Genomic DNA, 25,571 nt, shown 5'->3' on the forward strand with positions numbered 1-25,571 from the left:
TGTCCTTTCATCTTCCCTGAGGCCAGGGTTAGCCTTACTTAGCCTTACTGCTTCCCAAGCTGGCCAGCCTCTACTGAAAAAAAAAAAAAAAAAAAGAAAGAGTCGAAAAGCCTAGGCCAAAGTGGGAGAAGTAATAGGTAACTATTTTTGTATTTCTGGTTCTCTCCAAGTATTCAGGGAAGGATGTTGTAAAGCCTTATGGCTGAGTTTGTTGGCTCTGGAGTCAGAATGAACTGAACTCAAATCTTGGTCCAACCATTTACTAGTTGTGTGACCTTAGGCAGGTTTCTGCCTCTCTACTTCAGTTTTCTTAAGTATAATATGAATACAACATATCTGCCTGAAAAATATTATAAAGATTAAGTTGAATAATCCATATAAATTGCTTAGAATTGTTCAGCACAGAAAAATGACTCAAATGTTAGCAATTGTTTGTTACCCTTCGGTAATGATACTTGATGACTTTGTTGAGTCTAAAATTGAATATCATGTCTAAGTGACTGTTTTCCTGATTCACTAACATTATGGAAGCATTATTAAGTAGACATCGCTTACTTACACAACTATCAAACCCTCCATCTGTTTGTGGCACCTATTTCCATAAATGAAAAAGGAAGAAAAATCACTACTGATAAAATCCTTTAGAATGTAATTTCAGCCTGTCTTTGAAAGGCCCAAAGATCGTAGGAATCTGGAGGAAGCAGTTACCAGAATAGAAATCTTAGAACAGCCTGTTCAAAGCCAGGCTGCTGGGTTAAGCAATTAACAGTGTAGCTGGGTTCATACTTGAGCTCCACGTATGAGACAAAGGATATTATTTTCACCTATGAAAGTGAACCTGCATGTAATTGGCTAACACTTTTTTTGCCCTAGACAATGATAGTTACTAATGATATACATCCTATAGCAATAACTCTTAATCTAATCATACATTTTAATTATCAAATAACTCTAAAGAATTTATTAGGGTTTGCAGAGTTTCTTTGTAAGCATGGTTACAATTGATCACATTTAACTTTCAAGATTCCAACAAAACTTGATATAATTATCTATATGAGGGACCAGTCCAAAGAAGTAGAGTTCATATAATGTGTCCAGTGTAACCCAGCTAGCAATCAACAAATTGTTTACCCCAAATTTGTTCCTCCAAATTGAATGTTCTTTCCATTACTGCAAGGTGATGCCAGTACTCTCTTGCTACTTCATAAAATGTCATAGAGTTTGGTGGTAACAATGGTAAAGATGAATATCATTAATGTTTGAATATTTAATACCTTAATAATTGAAGAAACAAGTAATCTACAAATCAAAGTAATTATGTAACCTGATTTTAGAGACTCACTAAAACAGTTTGATTTATTTTCCCACTCAGAATATTGAATATTGAGAAGAAAATCCCTAGCTTCAAACATCTCTTCCAAAAACAAAACAAAACAAAACAAAAAACATGATAGCCAAGATATCAGTGTTTATTATGTGCCAGGCACTACAGTAAGTATACACATGTTTCACCTGATGTACTGCTCATTGGAAACCCACAAAGTAATTACAAACTTCTCACTAAATGGATGAGAGGGGGGAAAAAAACCTTAAAGTTTAGAGAGGTTAAGTAATTTGTCCAAAATCACACTGTTTCTAATAAGGGGAGTCAGGATTCACACTCAGACTAAGTTCTGAGCCAATATTCTTTTTTTTTTTTTTTTTTTTTTTTAATTTATTTTTGAGAGAGAGAGAGAGAGAGAGGGCGTGTGCTCACAAGCAGGAGAGGGAGACACAGAAGGTGAAGCAGGCTCCAGGCTCTAAGCTGTCAGTACAGAGCCCAGCACGGGGCCAGAACCCACAAACTGTGAGATCGTGACTTGAATGAATTGAAGTCAGACGCCTAACCAACTGAGGCACCCAGGCACCCCATGAGCCCATATTCTTAATCACAGTGCTGTATGCTCTTGATTTTATGTAGGTTAGCCTTAATAAGCTGTTGACTTTTCCAATTCAGTGAGGTTTAGGAAAGCAATGATTGGTTAAAACTCCAAAAAGTTTCACTAGTCCTGCGGCCACAGCCCAGATGCTGTTGTCATCCCACACGGCTCACAGTGGAAGCATGTGCATTCTGATGGACCACACACTTCCAGCAAGCCGCATAAAATCACTATTCATGATTCAACTTATACTGATGACCAGCATTTTATTCTTGGGTATGATTGACTGGCAGCTATGACTCTAAATACACAGAATGACATGCAGAGAATAATTTAAATAAGAATCCTTTCAAACATTGTACCTTTCTATTGTCTTAACCATTTTTAAGTGTACGGTTCAGTAGTGTTAAGAATATTTGCACTGTTGTAAAAGAGAGATGCAGAACTTTTTCATCCTGTATATCAAAAACTTTATAAACCTGATTTTTTTCCCATTTTCCCTTGTCCCCTTAATGCTAACCCTTGGTAACTACTATTCTACTTCCTGTTTCTTTGAATCTGACTACTTTAGATGGCTTATATAACTGGAATCATGCAGTATTTGTCTTTTTTTGACTGGCTTCTTTTACTTATTAGTGAAAAAAACAAAACAAAACGCTTTATGCTCATTAGTATAAAGTTCTCAAGGTTCATCCATCTTGGAACGTCTGACAAGATAGATCTCCTTCCTTTTTAAGGCTGAATATTATTGCATTGCACACACATAATACATTTTATTTATCTATTTATCGATTAGTAGACATTCAGGTTGCTTACAACTCTTGGCTATGATGAATAGTGCTGCCATGAACATGGGGGTGCAAATATCTCTTTGGGACCTTGTTTTCAATTCTTGTGTATATAGATACAGAAGTAGTTTGCTGGATCTTTCGTAGTTCTATTTTTAATTTGTTGCAAACCCTCCAAATTGTTTTCCATAACGATTTCACCATTTCACAGTCCTGCGTTTAGTGCACTAGGGTTCTAATTTCTCCACATCCTCATCAACACTGGTTATTGTCTGTAAAACATTATATCCTTTTCAATTTTTTGATGGAGCAATATAACTTTGATTTCAGAAAATGTAATATCACTGAAGCTAATACTTTGCAAGGAACAATATGGGGGCAGCATATTTAAATGTTTTCCAGGCTTCTAAATGTGTTTAATTTCAGAAGCTAAATATTTCCCAGAACATTCCTTGCGTAAATGAATAACTTGCTCTTTTGAACCTAAAACACATATTTGTTTCTTCATTCTTTGGGCTACCACTGTCTTGCCCAGCTCTAAAATCTTCTCAAAATTAGTCAGAAGGAGACAAGTGGGAAGGTGTAGACTTCTCACTTTGACAGTTTGCTAAAGATGGATAAAAAATGGTGCTATTCAAAGACACTTTGTACTTGGATATTTAGAATTTAGGATGGAAATAAACCCAGTGAAATAGCAAGAATGTTTGAAAGAGAAGTCGCCAACCCACTGCTACAGAAGGCTGAATTCCAAGGAAATATGCCCCATATGTATGAAGCTGAGAAGTAAGTTTCTAAAATCATGCCTTTCTATTATCCTATTTCTCATTTACTTGAAATGTCAATCATTAGTTGGGGAAAGCATAGTCCTGCTAGCAAAACATGGAAATTAACTAAATGATAGAATCTTATGCAAATAACAGTGGATTTGGAGATCTGTATAGTGGCCCTATTATTGAGTAAGTACCAAAAATTGCCAACCTTTGACTTTAAGAAGAAAGCACTACTTATATTAGCTAACTATAATAATGTGATACTTTGGTAGGAGTTTTGAAAAAACTCTTAAAACATTTATCTTATTTCTATTAATATTGTTTGATTTTTCTTCCTTACATTTCATATTTCCCTGTAGAAATTTCTAGAAGCAAATGTCCTTTTCTCGCTAAACAGTAGAACAGATGAACAAAATGAAATTGTAATACATTTAATCTCACGTGTATTTACAATAAGGTAACAATATTTAGATTCTCAAAAGAATTGTTAATATGGAAAAAAATCGGAAAATTTAACCTTTTATAGCCAGTGACTGATAAATTTTCTAATGCTATCAGATGATTTATAAAAATAGTTGATAAAAAAACATAGCAATTCAGGTGGGGTTTTTTTTGTTTGTTTGTTTTGTTTTGTTTTGTTGTTGTTTTAATGTAAAGAAAAATATTGGCCAAAACTCATGGTAGCTCACTTGGAAAGAAATAAAAATAACAAAAGCCTACTAGGTTAGGTAAGACAAGATTATGTGGAGGTATAAAAGTGAATTATAAGCTAAAAACAAGGCACTTGTTCTGTGAGACAGCTAAAAGTAGCAAACCTGAGGACAGTGTGATTTCCTTTTCCATATTTATTCTGTGTTATGGATATCTAGCATGATGAACAAAGCAGAAATGTCCCTGCCATTGTAGAACTTACTATAATTTCTTCTTGGTGGTAAGTATTCAACAATGGAGAATACTTTTATTTTGAAATAAAAATAGAGAGTCTTTTACAACATTTCAACTTTGCCTTTGCTAATCTTAAAAAGCCAAATTCCTTATTGAGTTTATGCGTAAAGCTGAATAATAACAAAGTTGGGGGGGGGGGGAAACACCACATTTTATGAAGTAGAAAAAGAAAATTCATGAAGCCACAAACAGTGTTGTATTTCCTGGTTTTAGGAAAATAACTATTAAAACTTATTGCTTGACTAGCAGGCTTATTTTGTGAAGGAATCGTTAATGTATACTACAGTGAGATTTTCGAGAGGCCTATAGAATTGGTCACAAAGTGCCATGAAACAAATAGGAGATTTTGTAGAAAATTGGGATAGAAAAGAGAAAAATGAAGACCTTTGACTTTTCCAGGGGCCTTTTTAGTAATAGTTGGAAAATAACAAGTAATTGCAACCATAATTATAATAGTATTTTATTTCTTTCTAGTCTAGTGAAGTCTTTAGCCAATGAAATAAGAAGGGAGCACCATTTTCTGATGGACCCTAATAACATAGCCAACAAGCTATTTGACTTACTTTGTTACAATACTCATTTCAGATAGTAGATGAATTTCTATGGACTTCTAAGAATTATGCCAGAGGATGTTTAACTACATATAATTACTCTATACTGCTAGCCCTTAAGATGTCTTCTGGAATACCCCTTCTCTCACTAGGTGTTCTCCTTGCATGAGTCCTTTTCTTTTTTTTTTTTTTTTTTTAATTTTTTTTTTTTTTTCAACGTTTATTTATTTTTGGGACAGAGAGAGACAGAGCATGAACGGGGGAGGGACAGAGAGAGAGGGAGACACAGAATCGGAAACAGGCTCCAGGCTCTGAGCCATCAGCCCAGAGCCTGACGCGGGGCTCGAACTCACGGACCGTGAGATCGTGACCTGGCTGAAGTCGGACGCTTAACCGACTGCGCCACCCAGGCGCCCCACATGAGTCCTTTTCTAACAACTCCACAGAATTAGCTACTGTGACATCTTGGTAGTAACCTACCATGAAATCTGGTTTCCAGAAAATAGACTACTTTGCTCTGCCATTGGTGGAAGTGAAGTTCAATGCCTACACAGACTCCTTCTCTTTCTCTGGCCAGCCAAATGTAGGTAGGTTCTCTAACTATTCGTTTTGATGACTCTCACTTGACTTGATATGGGGAGGAAGATTTCCTTGTCCTCTTCCCCAACCGTATGGGTTTGGGGGTAGAAACACAATATGTTGGCCAGTTTCTTCAAATAAATTCTTTTTTGGCATCTTCCATATCAACTGTTTCATACCTCTTAGGTATGTGGTGGCCAATGGTGGCCAAACCGTGTTTATAGTCTCTTAGCATCACTTTTAGGATATGGAGATATTTGGTACCTACTTCACTTTCAACCTTGGTCCTCAGCCAAAACTGAATCAAAGTTCTACTTCCATAACTTCTGTACTTCTATGACAGATGTAGTTATGCTATTTTTAAACTTATTCCCATCAATTAGGAGTTAAAACAAAAAAATTTTGCTGAGGTATGATTGATATACAAAAAGCAGTGTATATGGTTACAGCTTGATTAGTTTGGAGATAAGTATGTATCTGTGAGGCCATCTATCCCATAAATATCCATCATCTCCAAAAGTTTTCTCCCACTCTTCTTACTTATTTTTATGATAAGAACACTTAACATAAGATACACCCTCTTAGAATTTATTTTAGTATACAATACATTAATGTTAACTATATGCATTATGTCGCCCAGTAGATCTTTAGAACTTACTCATCTTGCATAACTGAAACTTTGTACTCTCTGACTAATAATTCCCCCAAGCCCCTGGTAACCACCATTCCACTCCGCTTCTATGAGTTTGGCTATTTTAGATTTCTCATATAAGTGGTATCACACAGTGGTGATTCTTCTGTATCTGGCTTCTTTCACTTAGCATTATGTCCTCCAGATTCATCAATTAGGTTTTTAGTTGGGAGGAGGGATTATTTGTTGGTCTTTTGTGAAAAAGACTATTTAAAGTTATTTGGGTTAAAATATGTAACTTCTATAAACTGAATGTTAATTAGAAAGCACAGTTTTTCCTTTAGGTTTAAGCACAATTCAGAGGTCTAGGTATTTTTGTATAAAAATATAGTTATTTGAGAGGCACCTGGGTGGCTCAATCAGGTAAGCATCTCACTCTTGATTTCAGCACTGGTCATGATCTCATGGTTGTGAGATCAAGCCCCATGTTTCGCTCCACACTGAGCCTGCTTAAGATTTCTCTCTCTCTCTCTCTCTCTCTCTCTCTCTCTCTCTCTCTCTCTCTCTCCTTCTGCCCCTCTCCCCACTCTTTTCCCCATATGCTCTTTCTTATGCAATCTCTCTTGCTCAAAAAAAATACATAGTTACGTGATTCCATTAACTCGTAAGTTGAACGGATTAAGTTCCCTTGAGATTTATTTCCATTTACAAACCTAGTTAAATAAGCTTCCTTAAACATTTTAAACTACAGTTTTTTAACACTAAAAATGCTTGATGGGGCAAATTTAAAATATAATAAGCCAATAATTTCTAGGTACTTAAACAACTCCTATAAAACAAATCATATCTATAAATGTAGTAAATTAGATTTTCCTAAGCATTTCAAACATCTTAAAATCATGACTGGAAACAAGGCTTTCTGTTAAAGATGGCAGGTGAAATATAACCATTAAAGTTTCATTTCAAAACTCAACCATATACATAGTAAAGTGATTTTTGTTTGAGAGAGATAGAGCGCGAGAGAGCTCATGCATGCATGTGTGGGTGGGAGCAGAACAGAGGGAGAGAGAGAATCTTAAGCAGACTCCATGCCTCATGCAGAGCCTGACGCAGCTCGATCTCAAGACCAAGAGATCATGACCTAAGCTGAAATCAGGAGTCGTACACTTAACTAACTGAGCCACCCAGGCGCCTCCGGTAAAGTAATTTTTTAAAAGAAGGAAACATTGGGGCACCTGGGTGGCTCAGTCAGTTAAGTGTCTGACTCTTGGTTTCGGCTCAAGTCATGTTTGAGCCCTGCATCGGGCTCCGTGCCACCAGCATGGAGCCTGCTTGGGATTCTCTCTCGCATGCTCTCTCTCTGCCACTTCTCTGCTCACACCATCTCTGTCTCTCTAAAAAATAGATAAAAATAAACTTAAAAAAATAAAAGAAAAGAAGGAAACATAGGACAAAAAGAACCAAAATTGAAAGAGGGAATAATAGCAAACAGTTTTGGAAACTGGAAAGCAGAGAGCTTAGGAGAGAGAGAAGCTAAGAGGCACCATATTTGCAGTGCAGAATTCCTGAAAGTCAGTTGGTCATACTGAGTCTGAAGATAAGACTAAAAAGTCGGTTTATAAAGTAGATTGACCCAAGAGAAAAGACCTGAAGTTACTGACATTAAGAATTCTATGAATCAGCTCCACCAGAGGATCTTCCAGTAAAGAGTACAGCCTACAAGCCTCACTGCCAGTAAGCTTTTTTAGTGTCCTGCTCCTAAGTAGGAAAGCTGTTAAGGTGCATTCCAGAATTTAAAGTTTTAAATTCTTAATTTAAGTACTCTTAAACCTTCTGATATGAGAATATTGACCGAACCAAACACAGAAAAAAAACAAAAACAAAAAAACATTTGGAAGGAACAGAAAATATTCCGGCGGGGCGGGGGGGGGGGGGGGGGGGGGAGGGGGCAACTTCTAAAACAAAACAAAAAATAAAAGCTCTAAAATATTAAAGATATGAGTGCGTAAATGAAAAACTCCGTAAAAGCTTTTGAAGGAAATCTTCCCCAAAGTAGAACAATAGGATAAAGGGATGAAAATAAGAGAAAAATAAATAGGAGAATTAGAGGGCCAGTCATGGAAGTCTATCATCTACACAAGAGTTTTAAAAAAAGACACAAGGGGGAAAAATTGGAGTGGAGAGAAGTCAGAGAAATAACTCAAGAAAATTTCCCAGAACTGAAAGACATGAGTTTCCAAATTGAAATATCCCAGTACCAAGAACAATGAAAAAGAATAAATCCACACTCAGACATATTATGAGACTTAAGAAAACTTGTGACAAAGAAAAGATCCTCACATCTTCTGGAAGACATATTTATTTACTGGATCAAGAATCAGAATGGTATAGAACTTCTCTGCACCAAACTAGAAGCTGGAAGACAATGGCGTATGCCTTCAAAATTCCAATGATGAATTATTTCCTACTAGAAGTTTTACTGAAACTATAAGTAATATGTGAGAGTAGAATAAAGGCATTTTCATACATGCATGTCTTTAAATTTTACCTCCCATGCTCCCTTTCTTGGGTGCTCTGTCAATATAAGGAACTCAAACAAGAAAGAGAAAGCAATAGAATCCAGGCAGCAGGAGATACCCCTAAGGGAGAAGTGAAGGGGACCTCCTGAAGGGCAGTTCCCCTGAGATAGCTATCCTAGATAACAGCAGTCCAGATCGGAGCAGCTCAGAATGGAGAGAGCTGGAGACTGGCTCTGGGGAGTGCAAAGAGATTGGAGGAACTGCTTTATTTTATAAGATGCCCAAAAGAACTAATTGTTAGCTTCTTTAGTTCATATGAAACTTCGGTAAAAATTAAAACTAAGATTCTAACGAGACAAAACATAATCAAACCATCATGTTTTAGAAGATTCATAAACCCAATTTGTGCAATATGTGTTTCTTTACCATCCCTGTAGTTTTTGGTATACCTTCCTGGTGTTAAAAATTCTAATTCAACCAAGGAGACTGTTACCATCATCTCCAGCCTACTGTAGCAACTGTGGTCATTGATTTGGGTTGTGGATGGTTCTGGATGGTGATTCTGGGATTCTTAGTGCTTCTTCTAGGAAAATTCTACCAAAATACAGGTTAACAAGCCAAATCTCTTCTTTCAATGGGGTTTTTCAAGCCCACCACTTTTCTTAATAACTTAGTGAATCACATGTTCCCGTGTTCATTTTTATCTCCTATCATCTCAGGCAACTTTTGTCTGAACTAATATACTAGGTTATGTACCCATTATTCAGAATACAAGTTATATTTTCTGCCCAAGGGAATTTATTACAGTTTTTTTTTAACATCTCATTATTTACCATTCTACATACTGTAGTAATCTGGTTCTTCTTGGAGCTTATATGTCAGTAGATAAAGATAGAAAAAAAAGAATGAACATCATAAATAAGTAAATTTTATAATAAATTAAGTGATAAGTGCTAATGAATAAAGAAAATAGTAAAGGTAAATCAGGAGTGCCAGGGAAGGGGTGTGTTGTAATTTTCTTTAATGGTAGTAAGGGTAAGTCTCATTAAGATGACAAAGACGAGCCCTTTTAGGAGGGCTAGAAATACAGATACCTGGGGAAATAGAATTCCAGGACGAAGGAAAGAAAGGCCCAGAGGCAGGAACTTGCTTTATGTACTTCAGGAACATCCAAGGGAATGAATTGGAATGAAGTGAATAGGGGAGAGCAAATAGGAAATGAGTTTGGAGAGATAATGGGGGGGGGGGGGTGACATCATGTAGCATCTTAGAAGATTTTATTCTGCATTGTAGGGCTATATCTCTTACCTAGAGTAAAAACAAAAGTGATAAATGATTGTAAAAAAAGAAATGGCAAGATCTGACTAACATCAGAAAGACTGACTCTTATTTTTTTTATTTTGAGAGAGAGAGAGAGCAGGAGTTTAGGTGACTTTCTCAAGAGCAACCTTTATTTTCCTTCATAGCACTAATCACTGCTAGGGCATAATATGCATTTGCTTTTCTAAAAAGAATGTTTATTTATTTATTTTGAGAGAGAGAGAGAGAGAGAAAGAGAGAGGGCATGTACACTGGAGGGGCAGAGAGAGAAGAGGAAAGAGAGAATCCCAACAAGACTTCATGCTGTCAGCATGGAGCCTAACACAGGGCTCTATCCTACGAACCGTGAGATCATGACCTGAGCCAAAATCAAGGGCCAGGTGCTTAGCCAAGTGAACCACTCAGGCACCCCTAAAAGACTTATTCTAATTGGAATGGAGAGAGTAGAGCACTGGACCAGTAAGAATGGAAACAGACCAGTTAGGAAGTTATTGCTGTGATTCAGGTGGGAAATAGTGACAGTTTAGACCAAGATGGTAGTGATGGAAGTAATGAGAGGTGGTCACATTCTGTTTATATTTTAAATGTAGAGCCAACAAATTATCCTGATGGATGGGATGTGGGGTTTGAGAGAGTAAAAGTAAAGATAACCAAAATAAAGAGTTAAGTATTCCTCCAAGGTTTTTTGGCCTGAGCAAATCGATTTTTCCTCAAGTGAAATGGAAAAGATGAGGGTGAATGTTTGCAGGGAATTCATGAGTTTATTTCTGAACATGTTAAGTTTGAGATGTCAACTTAGGTGTCCAGGTGGAGAATAAGCAAGTTGGCTCTATGGATCTGGGGTTCAGGGGGAAAAAATCTATGCTGGAAATACTGCTTTGGGAGTTTCCAATATAGAGATGATAACAAAAACCATGATGAGCTCACCAAAAGAGGAAGCATGGACAGATGACCAAGAACTGAAACCTAGGTGCCTCCAGTTTGGGGAGAAGAAGACCTGAAGGAACAACCAGTTCAGTAGGAGAAAAACTATGAGACTGTGATATCATAGAAGCCAGTGAAGAAAGTGAATGAGGAAGGACGTAGAGGTCAAGATGTTGAGTGAGAACTGAGATGACCATTGGTTTTATGAAGGTGGATGGAAGACGTTGATGACTTGAACAAGAACAGTTTCAGTGCAGTAGTCAGCTGGAATCCCAACTGGACTGAATTTAAGAGAGAGAGAGAACGTGGGAGGTATTAGAAATGGCAAATATAGAAAATTTCGAGGAGTTTTTCTGCATAGGGCAGTAGAAGAAGGGAGTACTCACCCATGGAATAAATTGGGTCAAGAGAGAGCTTTTTTAAGATGGGAGAAATAACAGCATGTTTTTATGTGAATGCGAGTAATCTAGTAGAGAGGGGGAAATGTGACAATGTGCAGTAGAGAGTTCCAGAAGAATTGTCTTTGAATAGCTGGAAGAAGAAGGGGCTAAATGAGCTAAAATAGGAGCAGATAAGAAGCTGAGTGAGTGGCTGTGGGTGCTAGTAGGAGCATTGATGTGGCACTAAGAGTCTCTGCAAGTTCTCTGAATGCTTCACTCTTTCCAATAAGTTAAGTACCAAGATCATCAACCAAAAATATGGATGGAGGAAGAGTTCATTAGGGCTTTTTTAGGAGTGGGAAAATGGCGGGAGAGTGCATAATGGGAAAAGACAGTACACCTGCCAGGCAGCACTCTGGGTCCTCTTGAGGTTCACAGAAATATCTCTGGAAAGCCTCCTTGTCATGCCTATATGGTTAAATTTGAAAATACAAAGCAAATTTACAGTTGTTTCTTTTTTAAGATGGACTTTATACAATGTTCTAAAATAATGGGCTGAATTTCTCGTAGAAGTCCAAATAGGTCAATGCATGATCATTAGTGGGTTTCTGTTTGATGTATATGCACATTCATGGCTGCTGCTGTGCCTAGATAAACCTACCACCTGCCTTTTCACCTCTTCCTCTTCTTCAAATCTCTCGGTATCCCTTCCATAGGTTTCTCTTTCTTTCTGGTGTGTATTCCCCTTTCTTAGGGCATTCCTAGATGGAAATGTTAATATTTGAACCGATGAGCACTACCATTATTTTTGAGTTGGGTGAAAAGAGAAAAAACAAAACAGATACTAAAATGCCTGAAGACAGGGGCGCCTGGGTGGCTCAGTCGGTTGAGCGTCCGACTTTGGCTCAGGTCAGGATCTCACAGTTTGTGAGTTCAAGCCCTGTGTCGGGCTCTGTGCTGACAGCTCAGAGCCTGGAGCCTGCTTCAGATTCTGTGTCTCCCTCTCTCTCTGCTCCTCCCCAGCTCATGCTCTGTCTCTCTCTCCCTCAAAAATAAATAAAAACATTAAAAAAAATTTTTTTAAATTACTCAGAATGATAGGCCCATGAAAGTAAGTCTAGCAGAACTATATGAACAACAACGGTAAAGAGAAAGCAGGGTGATGGTGTGAGATAGATCTCAGAAGGATGCCTAAGCTGTTTTGAATTACTTTTAGTGGCATTTCCACATATTGGGTTAACTTAATACTGAATCTTTTATTTAATGATCTAATTTTTCAAGCAAGGGGGAATATATTTTTTGCTTCTTTGTTTTCATTTATTTATAAGAAATTAGTATAATTTCTCATTTACTTTTAAACCAAGCAAATTCTTTTTCTTTAGGACTGAAGTATTTATTTATTTATTTTTTTAAGTTTCTTTCTTTAAGTAATCTCTACACTCAGCCTGGGACTCAAGCCCCAAGATCAAGAACCCCATGATCAAAAGCCACATACTCTCTTTCTACTGAGCCAGCCAGGTACCCCAAACCAAGCAGTTTTTTTACCATATGACACTATAGTTAAAAGCTTCCTATCAGGGTTTATGTATCTCTGCTGCATGATCTTAGACAAATCACTTAATCTCTCATTGCTTGGTGTTTTAAAATCTAACTCACAGGGTTGGTCTGAGAATTAAATAGTATTATTAAAAACAAGCTACTTTTTTTTTAAAGTTTATTTATTTACTTTGAGAGCGAGAGAGAGAGAGAGGCAGAGAGAGGGAGAGAGAATCCCAAGCAGACTCCACACTCAGTGCAGAGCCTGATAGGGGCTCGAACTCACTAACCATGAGATCATGACCTGAGCTGAAATCCAGAGTTGGAGGCTTAACCAACTGAGCCACCCAGGTGCCTCCGACAAGCTACCTTTTTATTATTTATTCCCAAAATTCCAAGGTCATACAGCTAGTAAAGAGTGGAACTGGAACTATCACTGCCACCAACACCACAGTTTTTAAGTCTGATTCTTATAGGTTCCATGACTAACTGCTTCCCACTTGGAAATAAAATCAGGAAGAAAGAATGAGTTTTCCTTGATCCTTTAATTGAAAACTCCATTTTTACAGGAAGAAAAGAGTATACACAGCATTTCTCCAAAGATATCAGTTTTATCTTCATCTTGCAAAATGTAATGACTTGATGGAATATTTAATTCTAAGTTTTTCAATTAAAGGGAGAAGAGAGGACACCTGGATCTTAAAGCTACAGGTGCATTTTTGGCACACTGCTGCCCCCTGCTGCCTGATACATGACTTTACTTTTCTCACACATCCTACCCTTATAAAATTAACAAGCTGAATCTCCTATTAAGAGTCATACTAAAATGGGGACGCCTGGGTGGCTCATGGGCTAAGTGTATGACTTTGGCTCAGGTCATGATCTCACGGCTTGTGAGTTTGAACCCCGCATTGGGCTCTGTGCTGACAGCTCAGAGCCTAAGGCCTACTTCTGATTCTGTGTCTCCCTTTCTCTCTGCCCCTCCTCTGCTCATTCTCTGTCTCTCTGTATCTCTCTCTTTCTCTCTAAAAAATAAACATTAAAAAAAGAGTCATGCTAAAGAGTCATACACTCAGGAAACTGAGGCCCCAGAGTGACCAAGGTGACACAAATGGTGGAAATTTAGGATTAAGACTACTGAAAAGTCACTTCCTGCTTTGCTATATTGTCCTTCCCCTATTAAATGTGAACGAATTATTTATTGGGTGCCTACAATGAGCTTGGGGCTGTTAGAAGCACTCAAAGTAGAGAAGTGAAAACCAGGAAATCTGCACTGATAAAATCTATATTGTAGTGTGAGGAAACAGCCAATAAATAAGGGAAAGTATCAATAAATAAAATAATTTTAAGGTTATGATAGATACAGTAAGTAGTAATAATGATAACTAATGTTTACAGGTCACTATGAGAAGAGCAAGTGAAAGGCAGTGTTCATAGTGTCTTCTGTGACTTGCTTTGCTTGATTTCTTGTAGCAACTCTCAAGTCGCTACTGTACCTTACAGAAGAAGATGCTGAGGCAAGGCCAGCATGAACCAGAATTTGACACAAAACCCCTCTGACTCCAGAAGTATTTAGGGCATACTTCTCTAGGGAAATGACACTGAATTGGAAAAACCAAGCTTTTGAAGCTCTAGGGGACAGCCGGCCAGGCCGAAGGAACAGCATGTGCAAAGGCCCAGAGGTGGAAGTGAGTTCGGAGTGTCTGGGTGCAAGAGAAAAACAGCCATATGGCAGCAGTAGAGAAGCATGCAGGGAAAGCAACAGAGGCCAGGCCATGCTGAGGAGCTTGGATTTTATTCTAATCACGAGAGAAGTTTATTCTAAACTACAAGAAATTTTTGGAGAATTGTTAATCAGAGTAATAACCTTATTCCTGATGAGGAGCTCAGCATACATATGGAAAGGAAAATAGACTGTAGGAGGACGAGAGTTGGTGAAGGCAACTAGTTAGGAGAATGGTAACTTCTGTCCCACCTAGAACTCCTCTTCCAGAGGGCTAACATTCCTCGTTCTCCAGCCTTTCTTCTCACCACACCTTTCAGCCTGGTTGCTTTCTAACCTGCTCTCGTTGGTCCGTGTCCCCCTCACAGGGTGGCCCCCGCCATGGGGCAGGGTACTGTAAATCTCCTCTCACAATGGGACAATAATTTCTCTTAATCATGTATCATGCCCTCAAATGCAACCGGAGGCTCCCTCCTCTTTTCTTCCTCACGTGGCCATTTGGGGACAGGATTGGATTTGTGGCCAGCCAAGTCACCATGTCTTTAGTAGTTGATCCTAGCAAAGTCCAGAATCCCACATCATGTAGCTAGAAGACTTCTTTTGGATACTTCTTTTTAGGAAAATACGAAGACCAACTCTCATGTTTATAAATATAAAGCCCTATTTTGATCCTGCACTTTCTTCCTAGAAATAAAGGCATGGCGCTCTTACTTTTAAATACTTCTGATTTCCTTTCATGTGAAAATTTCCTCCCTGCCCAAATTTTGAGTAAACTGTTCCAAAACTCCTTCCCTACTTTATATGGACATTACCTGGATTAGCACTTTATGAAAGAATAAAACCCTTACGTTCCATGAATGCAGCAGAAGAATTACAGTGGAATGACAGAGAATCCTCAACCTTGTTTCCCTAAATTGTGAATGTCAGTGAAAATAATCTGGGTAATCAGGACGAAGTTCTCCATGATATCAGTGAAAATATATATGATATCTATATCAAAAAGGGATTCTGTTTAGCTCGTGGTAACAGAGAGACAACCACACTATTTAGACAAACATTCAAAGTGACCAGCGATGTGCAGGTCAGGTTCCAGAGAGTGATCGGGCTTTGTTAGTCTGTTCTGCCATCCTTAGGGCATGGCTTTTGTCTTTAACGTGCCTGCTACCACTCCAGCCATCATGCCTCCCAAATATCTTCACTTGAACAGCCCCTCCCGCCCATTAGGCTCCTGCCTCTCTGGAAGTCACCTCCTGCCTTTTTCTGATTTATATCGGTAGCACTGCCGCTCTGCATTGAAACCTATGGTATCAACACTCTCTCTCCCAAACAAGCAGATGCTAAGTCTGACATATGCTTCCCCTGAATTGTCAGTGAAATCAACTTTCCCTTTGCAAAGTTTGCTCCTTCATGTCCTCATGGTCTCTCACCTGAACATTGCAGTCATCTTTCTATCCTTTTTGTTCCATTTCTATTACTTTTACCTGTTACTGCCAAAGCATTACTCCGACTTGTCTAATGAGAAGAACACTTATGTTTAGGGACTCTGATATGGTAGGGCTTGACTCCAGCTCTCTCATTTATTAGCCTGCACAGCTGAGGGGACATTAACCTTCCTAAGGTCAGTTTCCTAATTTGTAAAATGAAGATAAATATCTATATCTCTCTTGGGATATATATTTGTAAGATAGATAGATAGATAGATAGATAGATAGATAGATAGATAGATAAATATCTGTATCTTTCTTGGGTATATATTTCTTGGGATTGTCATGAGAGTTAAATGAGATATTGTATGCCAAGAGCTGAGTAAAATGCCTGGCACGTGGTATGTATTCAGCAATTGTTAGCTGTTATTTTTATCACCTGTTCCTGCTCAAGAACAATTTAGACAATGGCTACTACATTACAAACAGAATCCTCAGCTTTGGCCTTCAGTGCTTTCCACATTGTGGACCCAATGTACTACAAAGCCTCTCCTCCCTTTTCCACCATTTATAGAAACATTACATAAACCCTTGCAGTGCTGAACCGTATCATGTTTCCTGAATGTGCTCCTATGTTCCCCTGTCCTGTTCCTTTTTCAGCCATCTTCCTCTATCTAGAACCCTTCCCTGGAGCCCTCTCCTCCTTTCTGCTGCAGCCTCTTTCAGGTATTTTTTTGTGTGAAGCTTTTCCCAATTCCTCAACTGTATAATAATCCCATCCTTTGGATTGTGGTATTTCAGGCATAACTTTTCTGCATTAATCTCTATCCTAAGATGTTCATTAAATATCATCTCATTGGCCATTAGATTCTGATCATGAGTTCAAAGAGTAGGACTTTCAGGGCCACCATGTGTGAGTGTGTATGTTGACCCCTTCACAAAGGCACCCGACTAAACCTATGATTTGCAGCTGAACACCAACCTTAACTCTACTCACCAAATTGACGAGCCCCGTAACACCAAGCCCATTTGTTGGGCTGCGTCCACCAAGAGGAGTTCTTTTTTTTCCTAATTTGCATACAGGTGCCATATAGAATACTGCCGGGATTGATTTCATTGCTCTTTGCCTGTAGCGTGTAGACCTAGCATGGGAGCATGCGCATAGTAGGTTCTGGATCGACCTGGTTTACTTGATTCTGATTTAACCAAGTCTGGTTGCAGAAAGTAAGACCATGAAATCAAGGTTTAGAGTGTATTTTGATTCTTTTCCAAGGCTGTATACAGAAAGGAATGAAGTTGAGGGTCCCAGCAAGCCCATATCTCAGTCTCAAACAGGGCAAGTGAAACTTAAGTGTCTATAGATTGTTGAGGCCTTAGTTTTTTATTCTCTAACTGGCTGTTTATAGGACATGTGGCTCTGTCTGATTTGAGGGCTGGTTTCTTTCTTGTGTCCAATGAAGTAAATCCTTAATAGCGGCATGTTAACATCAATATTTCTGTGTAAGGGAAAAGTCTCATCATCTTTTAAATTAATTCAAAATTAAATTAGCGAATCATCTAGTTCACTTGACAGTTTGGAAAAGTGGTCTTGAAATTAGTCAAGTTAGGGGTCCTCTTGGTTACACACAAGAATGGAGGCATGATGTTGGGCCCCCACAGAATCCTTGGAAACCTATTCCCTAACTACTGCTTACTTGTCTACTATTTCATTTTAAGAGCTTTATCATTTATTTGAGGTATAGCTCCTGTTTGGAGACTTCTTGAAGTTCTCATCTGTCTTTCTGCCTTGAGTGTGAACAAGTAGAGAATCTCTTCTAAGAACTAGTTCCGTTAAAGAAACCAAAAATCACCAGCACCTAAAATTTCAGAGGATGCCAGCCTGGGCTGATATGAGGCATGGTATCTGGAGCCCAAGGACACTAGTAAGAATAGACCGATCCATATTGCTGTTAAGAGTCCAAAGGAACCTATGAACCACAGACAGCAGAGTTGGGTACAAATGAACCAGAACTGGTCTCTCTTCACCCAAAAGGTGTTCAATCTTTATATAATCCCCTGCCTGTGGGAGCAAGTACTACCGAGGAGGAGAAGTAGGCGGTGGGAGATTCTGTGTGGGAGCCAGATGTGGCCTATGGACCACCAATTTGCAACCCTTGCTTCAGAATTACAATTGAGGGGCTCCTGGGTGGCTCAGTGGGTTAAGCATGATATCCCAGCTCATGGGTTCGAGCCCTGCATCAGGCTCTCTGTTGTCAGCATGGAGCCTGCCTCGGGTCCTCTGTCTCCCTCTCTCTCTCTCAAAAATAAATAAACGTTTAAAAAAAAGAAAATAAAATTACAACTGAGCCCTGTTTTCAGGACTTTGAGAAAGAAGCATGTGGAGAACTTGCTTTTTGCTTTCCTAACAACCAGTCACATCATTACATTCCCTGTCCGAATAGCGGCATCATTTCCCCTTAACAATGCCAGAACTGTACCTCATGGGGGAAAAATTAATAAAGCCAGCATTTATCTAGTTCTTATGGTCACTTTTACCAGCATGCAATAATAGTGGAAGTGGCCTTTACCCCCTTGCTTGTAAAGGAGCCCACCGGCATAATAGGAATAAGGCATATCCAATAAACGTGGCAAATAAAACTCCTGGAGCAGAATTCAAATTCTCTGAAATTAAATCCAGCATACACTTGAGTATTTTTGGAAATGAGGCCTGCGGCCTTTCTAGCTACAGGCTAAGGGATCCAAGCTAGAGGAAACCAGTTAATAGGAACACTTGTAAAAGAAAGTGTGGAACAAGGCTTTAAATTTTTGAACTCATTTCAAATGGTTTTTATTCTTAATTTTGTAATTTCTGTTTACCATATATTATTTTCAAAATATAAATTGTTGCAAAGATTTCTACCAGACTTCCCTTTTATCTAGTTATTCGTTCGGTTAATTCAATATTGATTAACACTTACTAGTGCTAAGAACTTATATGAATATAAGAAACCCATCAACTAACAAAAAAGATAAAGATCCCTGCCCTCAAGGAGCTTATATATTGGAACTAATAAATAACAAATTTGCAGATATGTTAGAAGAAAATAAGTACAATGGAAAAAGTGAATGAAGAGCAGGCTAAGAGGGGCTGGGGGTGGGGGTGTACACTGTATTTTTTTTATTTTTTTTTAATTTTTTAAATGTTTTTTTCTTATTTATTTTTGAAGGAGAGAGAGAGACAGAGTACAAGCGGGGGGAGGAGCAGACGGAGAGGGAGACCCAGAATTTGAAGCAGGCTCCAGTCTAAGCTGTCAGCACAGAGCCCGATGCGGGGCTCGAACCCACAAACTGTGAGATCATGACCTGAGCCGAAGCCGGATGCTCAACCGACTGAGCCACCCAGGCGCCCCTACACTGTATTTTTAAATATGCAAGTCAGTGTGGGCCGCACGTGACTTTTGAGCAATGACCCGCAGAGGGAAGCTCGGTGTTTTTTACTGTTTCCCACTCTGTTTTGCTTTTTGTTTCCACTTAACAAAGCAGCATAAGCTAAGTGGTGAAGAACTGGTATGTGGTATGTATTGATAGAATACATATCTTTAAAGTAAAGAGGGGAAGACACATTTAATACAAAATAAACCTCTTAAAGAACATCTGGTTTCGGTTCTTGTATTTTTCCAGTGAGGAAAGGAGTAACGTTACAGCATGTTTCTATAAAGCGCTATAGTTTACAGAGTCCTCCGTATACTTTTGTTTGATGTTCATCGTAACTCAGTGAGGCAAGTAGAATTATTTCTATTAGGTGAAGAAATGAAGCTTAGAGATTTGCTCAGGTACTTACCCTTCAGTGGTTCCTCATTGCCTCCCTCTGGTTCCCCATCTCCCAAACCTCTGATCACGACTCACAAGGCCCTTCATGATCCCGTCTCTGCTTACCTTTTCACGCCATCTCTTGTCAAGTTCCCTTTCACTATGTACTGTCAATGCCCCTTTCCAGCCATATTGAGCTGCTCCCTTTTCCCCATTTGCTGAGCTCTCCTGCCTCTGGACCTTTGCACATGCTGTTCTGGGTCACCTTTTCTGGCCACTCTCAAAAGATCCTTCTGGTCTCCACTTGGGCATCACTTCCTCTGGTGAGACCTCCCTGATTCTACAAAAGCTGAAATCAATGCCCCCCACTTCCATGTTTCCCCGGCACCCTGTGGTCATCCCTATCGAAGTACTCATTGGTCCTTCTGTGATTGCTTCTTTGTGAGCTTCTGGAGGACAGAGGCTGTGTCTTTTTCCACCACTGTATCCCCACTTCTTAGTGCAGTTTATGGTCCTATGGGTCTTTCAGCTGATGAATAAAGAACTTGATTAATCAGTTGTTCAGGCTGTATAGGAAGCTGCAATTCTAGACCCTCCCATTCAAAATCCTCTAAGTCCAAGGCCTTCCATAGCTTTCACCTGGTCATTAATTTGTAACGGCTCCATCACTACAGAAGAGAAGGTAACCCTCTTTCTCTAGGTATCTCTAGAACTCCTCTAGTTTGGTAATGACTTTCCTACATCTGGCAGTTTCTTACTCCTATTGTGACTGTCCTTTTCTTTCCATGAAAACAAACCCAGTTTGCTCACTGGAGTTTGACTCCTTTCAGAGTTACCTGCCGCTTCATCTTCTCTTTGCAAACAAAGCATAGATCTTGCATATGGGTGGAAAAGATCCACAGATGTCTTGTTCATGGTTGCGACTCCCTTGATCAGAGCAATTAGCACTAAACATTAACTCAAAGAGAGATTGGCACCATAGTCCAGTTTGCCTGCCATACATAAGTTTGGCTGAGGGTATACCAACATTGCCTAGTTATTTTCATTTTTCGCTCCAGTAGAAATAGAACTTTGGGAACTTCTTCTCCTGGATCACTTCTTCCCAGGTATAATAGTGGCAGATTGCTGGCTCCCATGGGGAGACTAGAGTACGCTAGAACGATTTAATTTGGACATTTGGTTGGTACATGAGGTTTTTTAAGGGACTTCGTGTAGATGAAGCTCTCTGACCCATGCTGTCTCATTTGGTTCTCACAAGCCCAGGGTCACACAGAAGTTGCAGAAACAGGGCACTAGCCCAGATGCTTCTTCTTCCACTGAATCATGCCACCTCTCACTCGCTCTTGTTTATACACAGTCTGTGCCCTAACAGAACTTGTCCTCTTTGTAATGCCAGGGGCATGGCTTGAGATCAGAGCATCTCGTAGAGTTCTTCAGCCATTACTCTTACTGAGTCTTCGTGATGAGTTCTGAAAAACTGATAAGCATTCTGATTTTGACACAAATTCCTGACATTCTCATATATAAACATAGAAAAAGCTCTCAGACGGGATGTGTACATGATCTTGCTTGCCTGAATATTCAGAACAACAAATGCAGTTCAGAGAAGTACAAGGGAAAGGGGCAATTTTCAACTACCACTCTGTGCCTCAGGGTTTTTTTTTTTTTGTTTTTTTGTTTTTGTAATGTAGAATTTTAGCTGTTTGAAATGCTGTGAAGGAAAGAACTGAAAGCGAATTTTTTAAACAACTGTCAGTACCAAAAATATATAAATATTCAACATAATCATAAATAAAATTTAGACCGAAAAGACCATTATAAATGATGGTGTTAATGATTCACAGATGGGTATGCTGCGTGTCTGAGCCCTTACTGTATGTGCTTTTTAATCTCCCAATTTTAGAGCATTTTCTAAAAATAATCAGGAAGCTAGGCAAGTCTGCATTTCTGCAAATCCATGATATTTAGAGTTCACAAAGGGATTATTGTTAATGTGTGAAATTGCACCCCTGGTAACACAAGTGTGTCCCATGAAACCAAAAAATGTCCATGAATATCTGAAGTTATATTTTCATTTTTACTTATGTTTATATTTTGTATTAAGTGAACCAAAAGTTGCAAAATTTAAAAGGCAGCTGTTTTTAAGCTATGTGTTACATAGCTATATAGTAATTCCAACTAGTGCCTTTTACTATTTTTGGAAAGCATAAAAATATAAAAACAAAACTCATGAGCAGAACTGTTGCTAACTTTGAATTGCTTAATATTTATATTTATATAATCTAGTTGTAATACCGTCAGGATGAAATTTTAGTATAAATTTCACCTTTGAATATAGTCTGAAAAATTTAATTCGAAACTGTGGGATATCTTACACTCAGAAAATTAACAGGAGGTACCTCATGTTTTAAGTAAATGTAACTGCCTTAAATTGAGCATGACTTTGTGAAGAATGTATTATTTATTGCCTGTCAAATGCTATCATATTTGGATTAGTATCAGCTGTGGATTATGAATCATAATTGGCTAATTGACTGGGGTCACATTCGATCAAGCTGGTAATACGACTTGTGAAATTCATTTATCCTCCAGGATTGTCACTAGTTTAAGCTATTTCTCAAGACATTTTTTTGCCTGTAGCCTCTGTTATTACACCTAACATACCTGATTCCTACGGTGCTCAGGAAGGCACAGGTGTGAACACTTCTTTGCCTGCTTGAGATTCTCTCTATTTCCCTCTGCCTGTCTCCCCTGCTTATTCTGTCTCTCCCTCTCTTTCCCTCTCTCCCTCTCTAAGGGAAAAAAAAGACCTCTTTCATTAAGGATGCTAGCTGAAAGGCAAGTAAGAGGATAGTGTTATCTTCTTCTCACAACACACACTGTTCTTTCTTCCCAGTTGCTCTTTATTACTGAGAAGAAGAAATGTCAGCATCCCTTCATCAGACAGTAATTCAGCATCTGAAACTAAAAATGAGCAGTAGGACATGAAGTCTATCCACCACAGTGGTTAAAATGTTCACTAAAAAAAATAAAATACCATTGTAACTCAATGCTCTGAAATAAAAAAGAACTTCGAGGATGAAGTCAATATTTGCATGATTAGAGAGACTTCTTACTTCATATGTATTTCTTCAAATATCTGAACTGGGTCATATTTATTCTTCAACCAGGAACAAAAAGATTTGTTATCTTTTGGTCCACAGATGTATTAGATTGTTATCAAATTTCTTACTGGAAAAGGTTAAGTTAATATTTTGACAACAGATAAAATCTTCAAAGTGAGCCACAAGCTCAAGTAATGAGAGTTAGATTTTATGGGCTAGAATGCCAAGGATAAAGAGTACAGAAAGGGTTTGAAAGTCAAGCAGTGATGATTATTCTTAGTGTAACGCTTACATCCCTCCATTTCAACAACTCTCTTAGCATGGCATCTTGTCCTTTATAGTCAGGTGTTGAAAAAGACCTTAGAGAGTCCAGGGGTGGCAGACCCACATGCTTGTTTGAGCTCGTGAATGACCATATCCATCATCTGCAAATAATAGAAGTGATAGAAACCACAGGAATTCTAGAGCTTACACCCTTTCTAAGGACATTCAAGCCAATTTAAAGTAAATATTGTATCTCCCAAAAAAACCCATCTGCAAAATAAATGTGACCTATGTACCCCAATTTGCTACCCTATGACTTAGCCCAACCCAAACAGCAGTTTCTTCCAACATACTATCCAAGCTTCATATCCCTTCTCGAACACTCCTGCCAAGTGGCTGTTCACTTCTTTTGGAACAATCCCAATGACAAGAACGTATTAACTTTTGAAGCTGCCAAGATTTTTATCAATTTTATCAGCAATGGTAGTAAAAGTAGTCTCTTTTGTGGTTGAGGATATTAATAGCAATGATTTGTGAACTTTAACAGTAGATGGCTCTTATCAGCAAGAGTCCCATAGGCCTCTCTCTTTTGTGACTATTACTTGAGAGTCTGTCAGTGTTGAGGGTTCTCTTTGCTTCATGGGTGCTACAATTACTTCCACAACTGCAAAAAGGGTCCTCATATTTGTCTATATTATTTCAAGTTTACTTGCATTGCTCGTGGTATGCAGGCTGATCTTAGAAAGGCCCATTTTCCATTAGCATTTGTTCATCCCAACACATATGCAATTTCTTGGTGCTAGGCTCTGAGCTAGGTCCTGGGATACAAGGCAGAAAGACTCTGCTTTACATAGGCTTACATTCTAGTGGTAAATGAACAAAACACAAAATAATTTTAAAAGTTCTCTGAAGGGAGGAGAAGCTGAAAGCAGGCGGGAGCCATATCATAGAAGGACTTTTGGCCACTAGGTGTTTGGAGTTTTCTAGGATGATGAGAAGCCATGGAAAGATTTAAAGCAGAAGAATGACATGACTTTAGATTTTGCAGAGGGAGAATGCTAGCATATTGTCAGTGTAGAAAATTCAGAAAATACAAAAAACTTTAAAAAGAAAATGTACCATGCAACATACCGTCATCCAGAGCCAAGTATGGAATGGAAGATACAGAGAATTCTGTACTAGCCAGTTCAGGCTAGTATAACAGAATAGGTGGCTTAAACAACCAACATTTGTTTCTTACAGTTGTGGAGACTGGGAAGTCCAAGCTCAAGGTGCCAGCAGATCTGGTGTGTGAGGAAGGCACTCTTCCTAGTTTGCAAAGGGCTGCCTTCTTGTTACATCCTCACATGGCAGAGAGAGAGCGCTGGTCCTTCCCATATAAGGACACTGACCCCATCTTGGGATCTCTACCCTCATGACTAATCTAACCCTAATGACATCTCAAGCCCCACCTTCTTATACTATCCCAACAGAGTAAGGGTTTCAACATATGAATTCATGCAATCCATACAAGCTCCCAAGACTCTCATCCTCTAGTAGACATCCCTGTACACTTTTTCCCATTCCATGAGCATGGGCAGGAATATGAATATGAATTTGAAGACCTATCACTCCCATGATTAGGTTATATTGCATGGCAAAAGTGAAAGGATTTTTGGAAATGTAATTAAGGTCCCTAATCAGTTGATTTTAAGTTATTTCAGAGGGAGATTATTCTGGGTAGGTCTGGCCCAATCATGTGAGCCCTTTAAAAGAGGGTCTAGAGATCCCAGACAAAAGTCAGACATATTTAGATAAAGCAAATATGCTTTCCTGTTGGCTCTAAAAAGCAGACTGCTGTGTGGAAAGGCCCATGTGGCAGGGGACAGTACATAGTCTCTAGTTGCTAAAGGCCCCAGCCCTACAACTGCAAGGAATTGAATTCTGACAACAACCAATGAACTTGGGAGAAGCTCAGAGGAGACTAGTGGCCCCAGCCAACACCTTGACTTCAGTCTGGTGAGCTCTTGAACAGAGAACCCAACAAAGCTATGCCTGGACTCCTGATCCAAAATAATAATAATAATTTGTAATAAACTGTAAAATAATAAATTTGTGGTTTTTTTTTAATTTTCTTAATGTTATTTATTATTGAGAGACAGAGAGACACAGAGCGTGAGCAGGGGAGGAGTAGAGAGAGGGTGAAACACAGAATCTGAAGTAGGCTCCAGGCTCTGAGCTGTCAGCACAGAGCCCGACATGGAGCTCGAACTCACAAACTGCGAGATCCTGACCTGAGCCAAAGTTGGTCATTTAACCAACTGAGCCACCCAGGCGCCCCAAATTTGTGTTGTTTTTAAGCTGCTACATTTAGAGTAATTTGTTACACAGCAATAACAATTTAATACAAGCGGAATGATATGATC

The 25,571-nt window shown here is 38.8% G+C and overlaps 1 protein-coding gene across 6 annotated transcripts in view; it reads left to right on the top strand.

The window, feature by feature from the left end:
- Nucleotides 1-25,571, top strand: part of OXR1 (oxidation resistance 1) — a 445,002-nt gene that overhangs the window by 277,997 nt on the left and 141,434 nt on the right. Inside the window, exon 1 of one of the 6 annotated variants that reach the window (XM_019467875.2) lies at nt 3,241-3,490. The exons of the other annotated variants lie outside the window; for them this stretch is intronic. Within the exon in view, the coding sequence (XP_019323420.2) occupies nt 3,478-3,490 (13 nt within the window). The 5' untranslated portion in view covers nt 3,241-3,477. Of the gene's footprint in view, nt 1-3,240; nt 3,491-25,571 lie in introns of those variants that run through there. 6 annotated transcript variants of the gene reach the window in all.

Source organism: Panthera pardus, unplaced genomic scaffold, assembly GCF_024362965.1.
Source record: "Panthera pardus isolate Hobbes unplaced genomic scaffold, ASM2436296v1 HiC_scaffold_7, whole genome shotgun sequence".
NCBI lineage: Eukaryota > Metazoa > Chordata > Mammalia > Carnivora > Felidae > Panthera > Panthera pardus.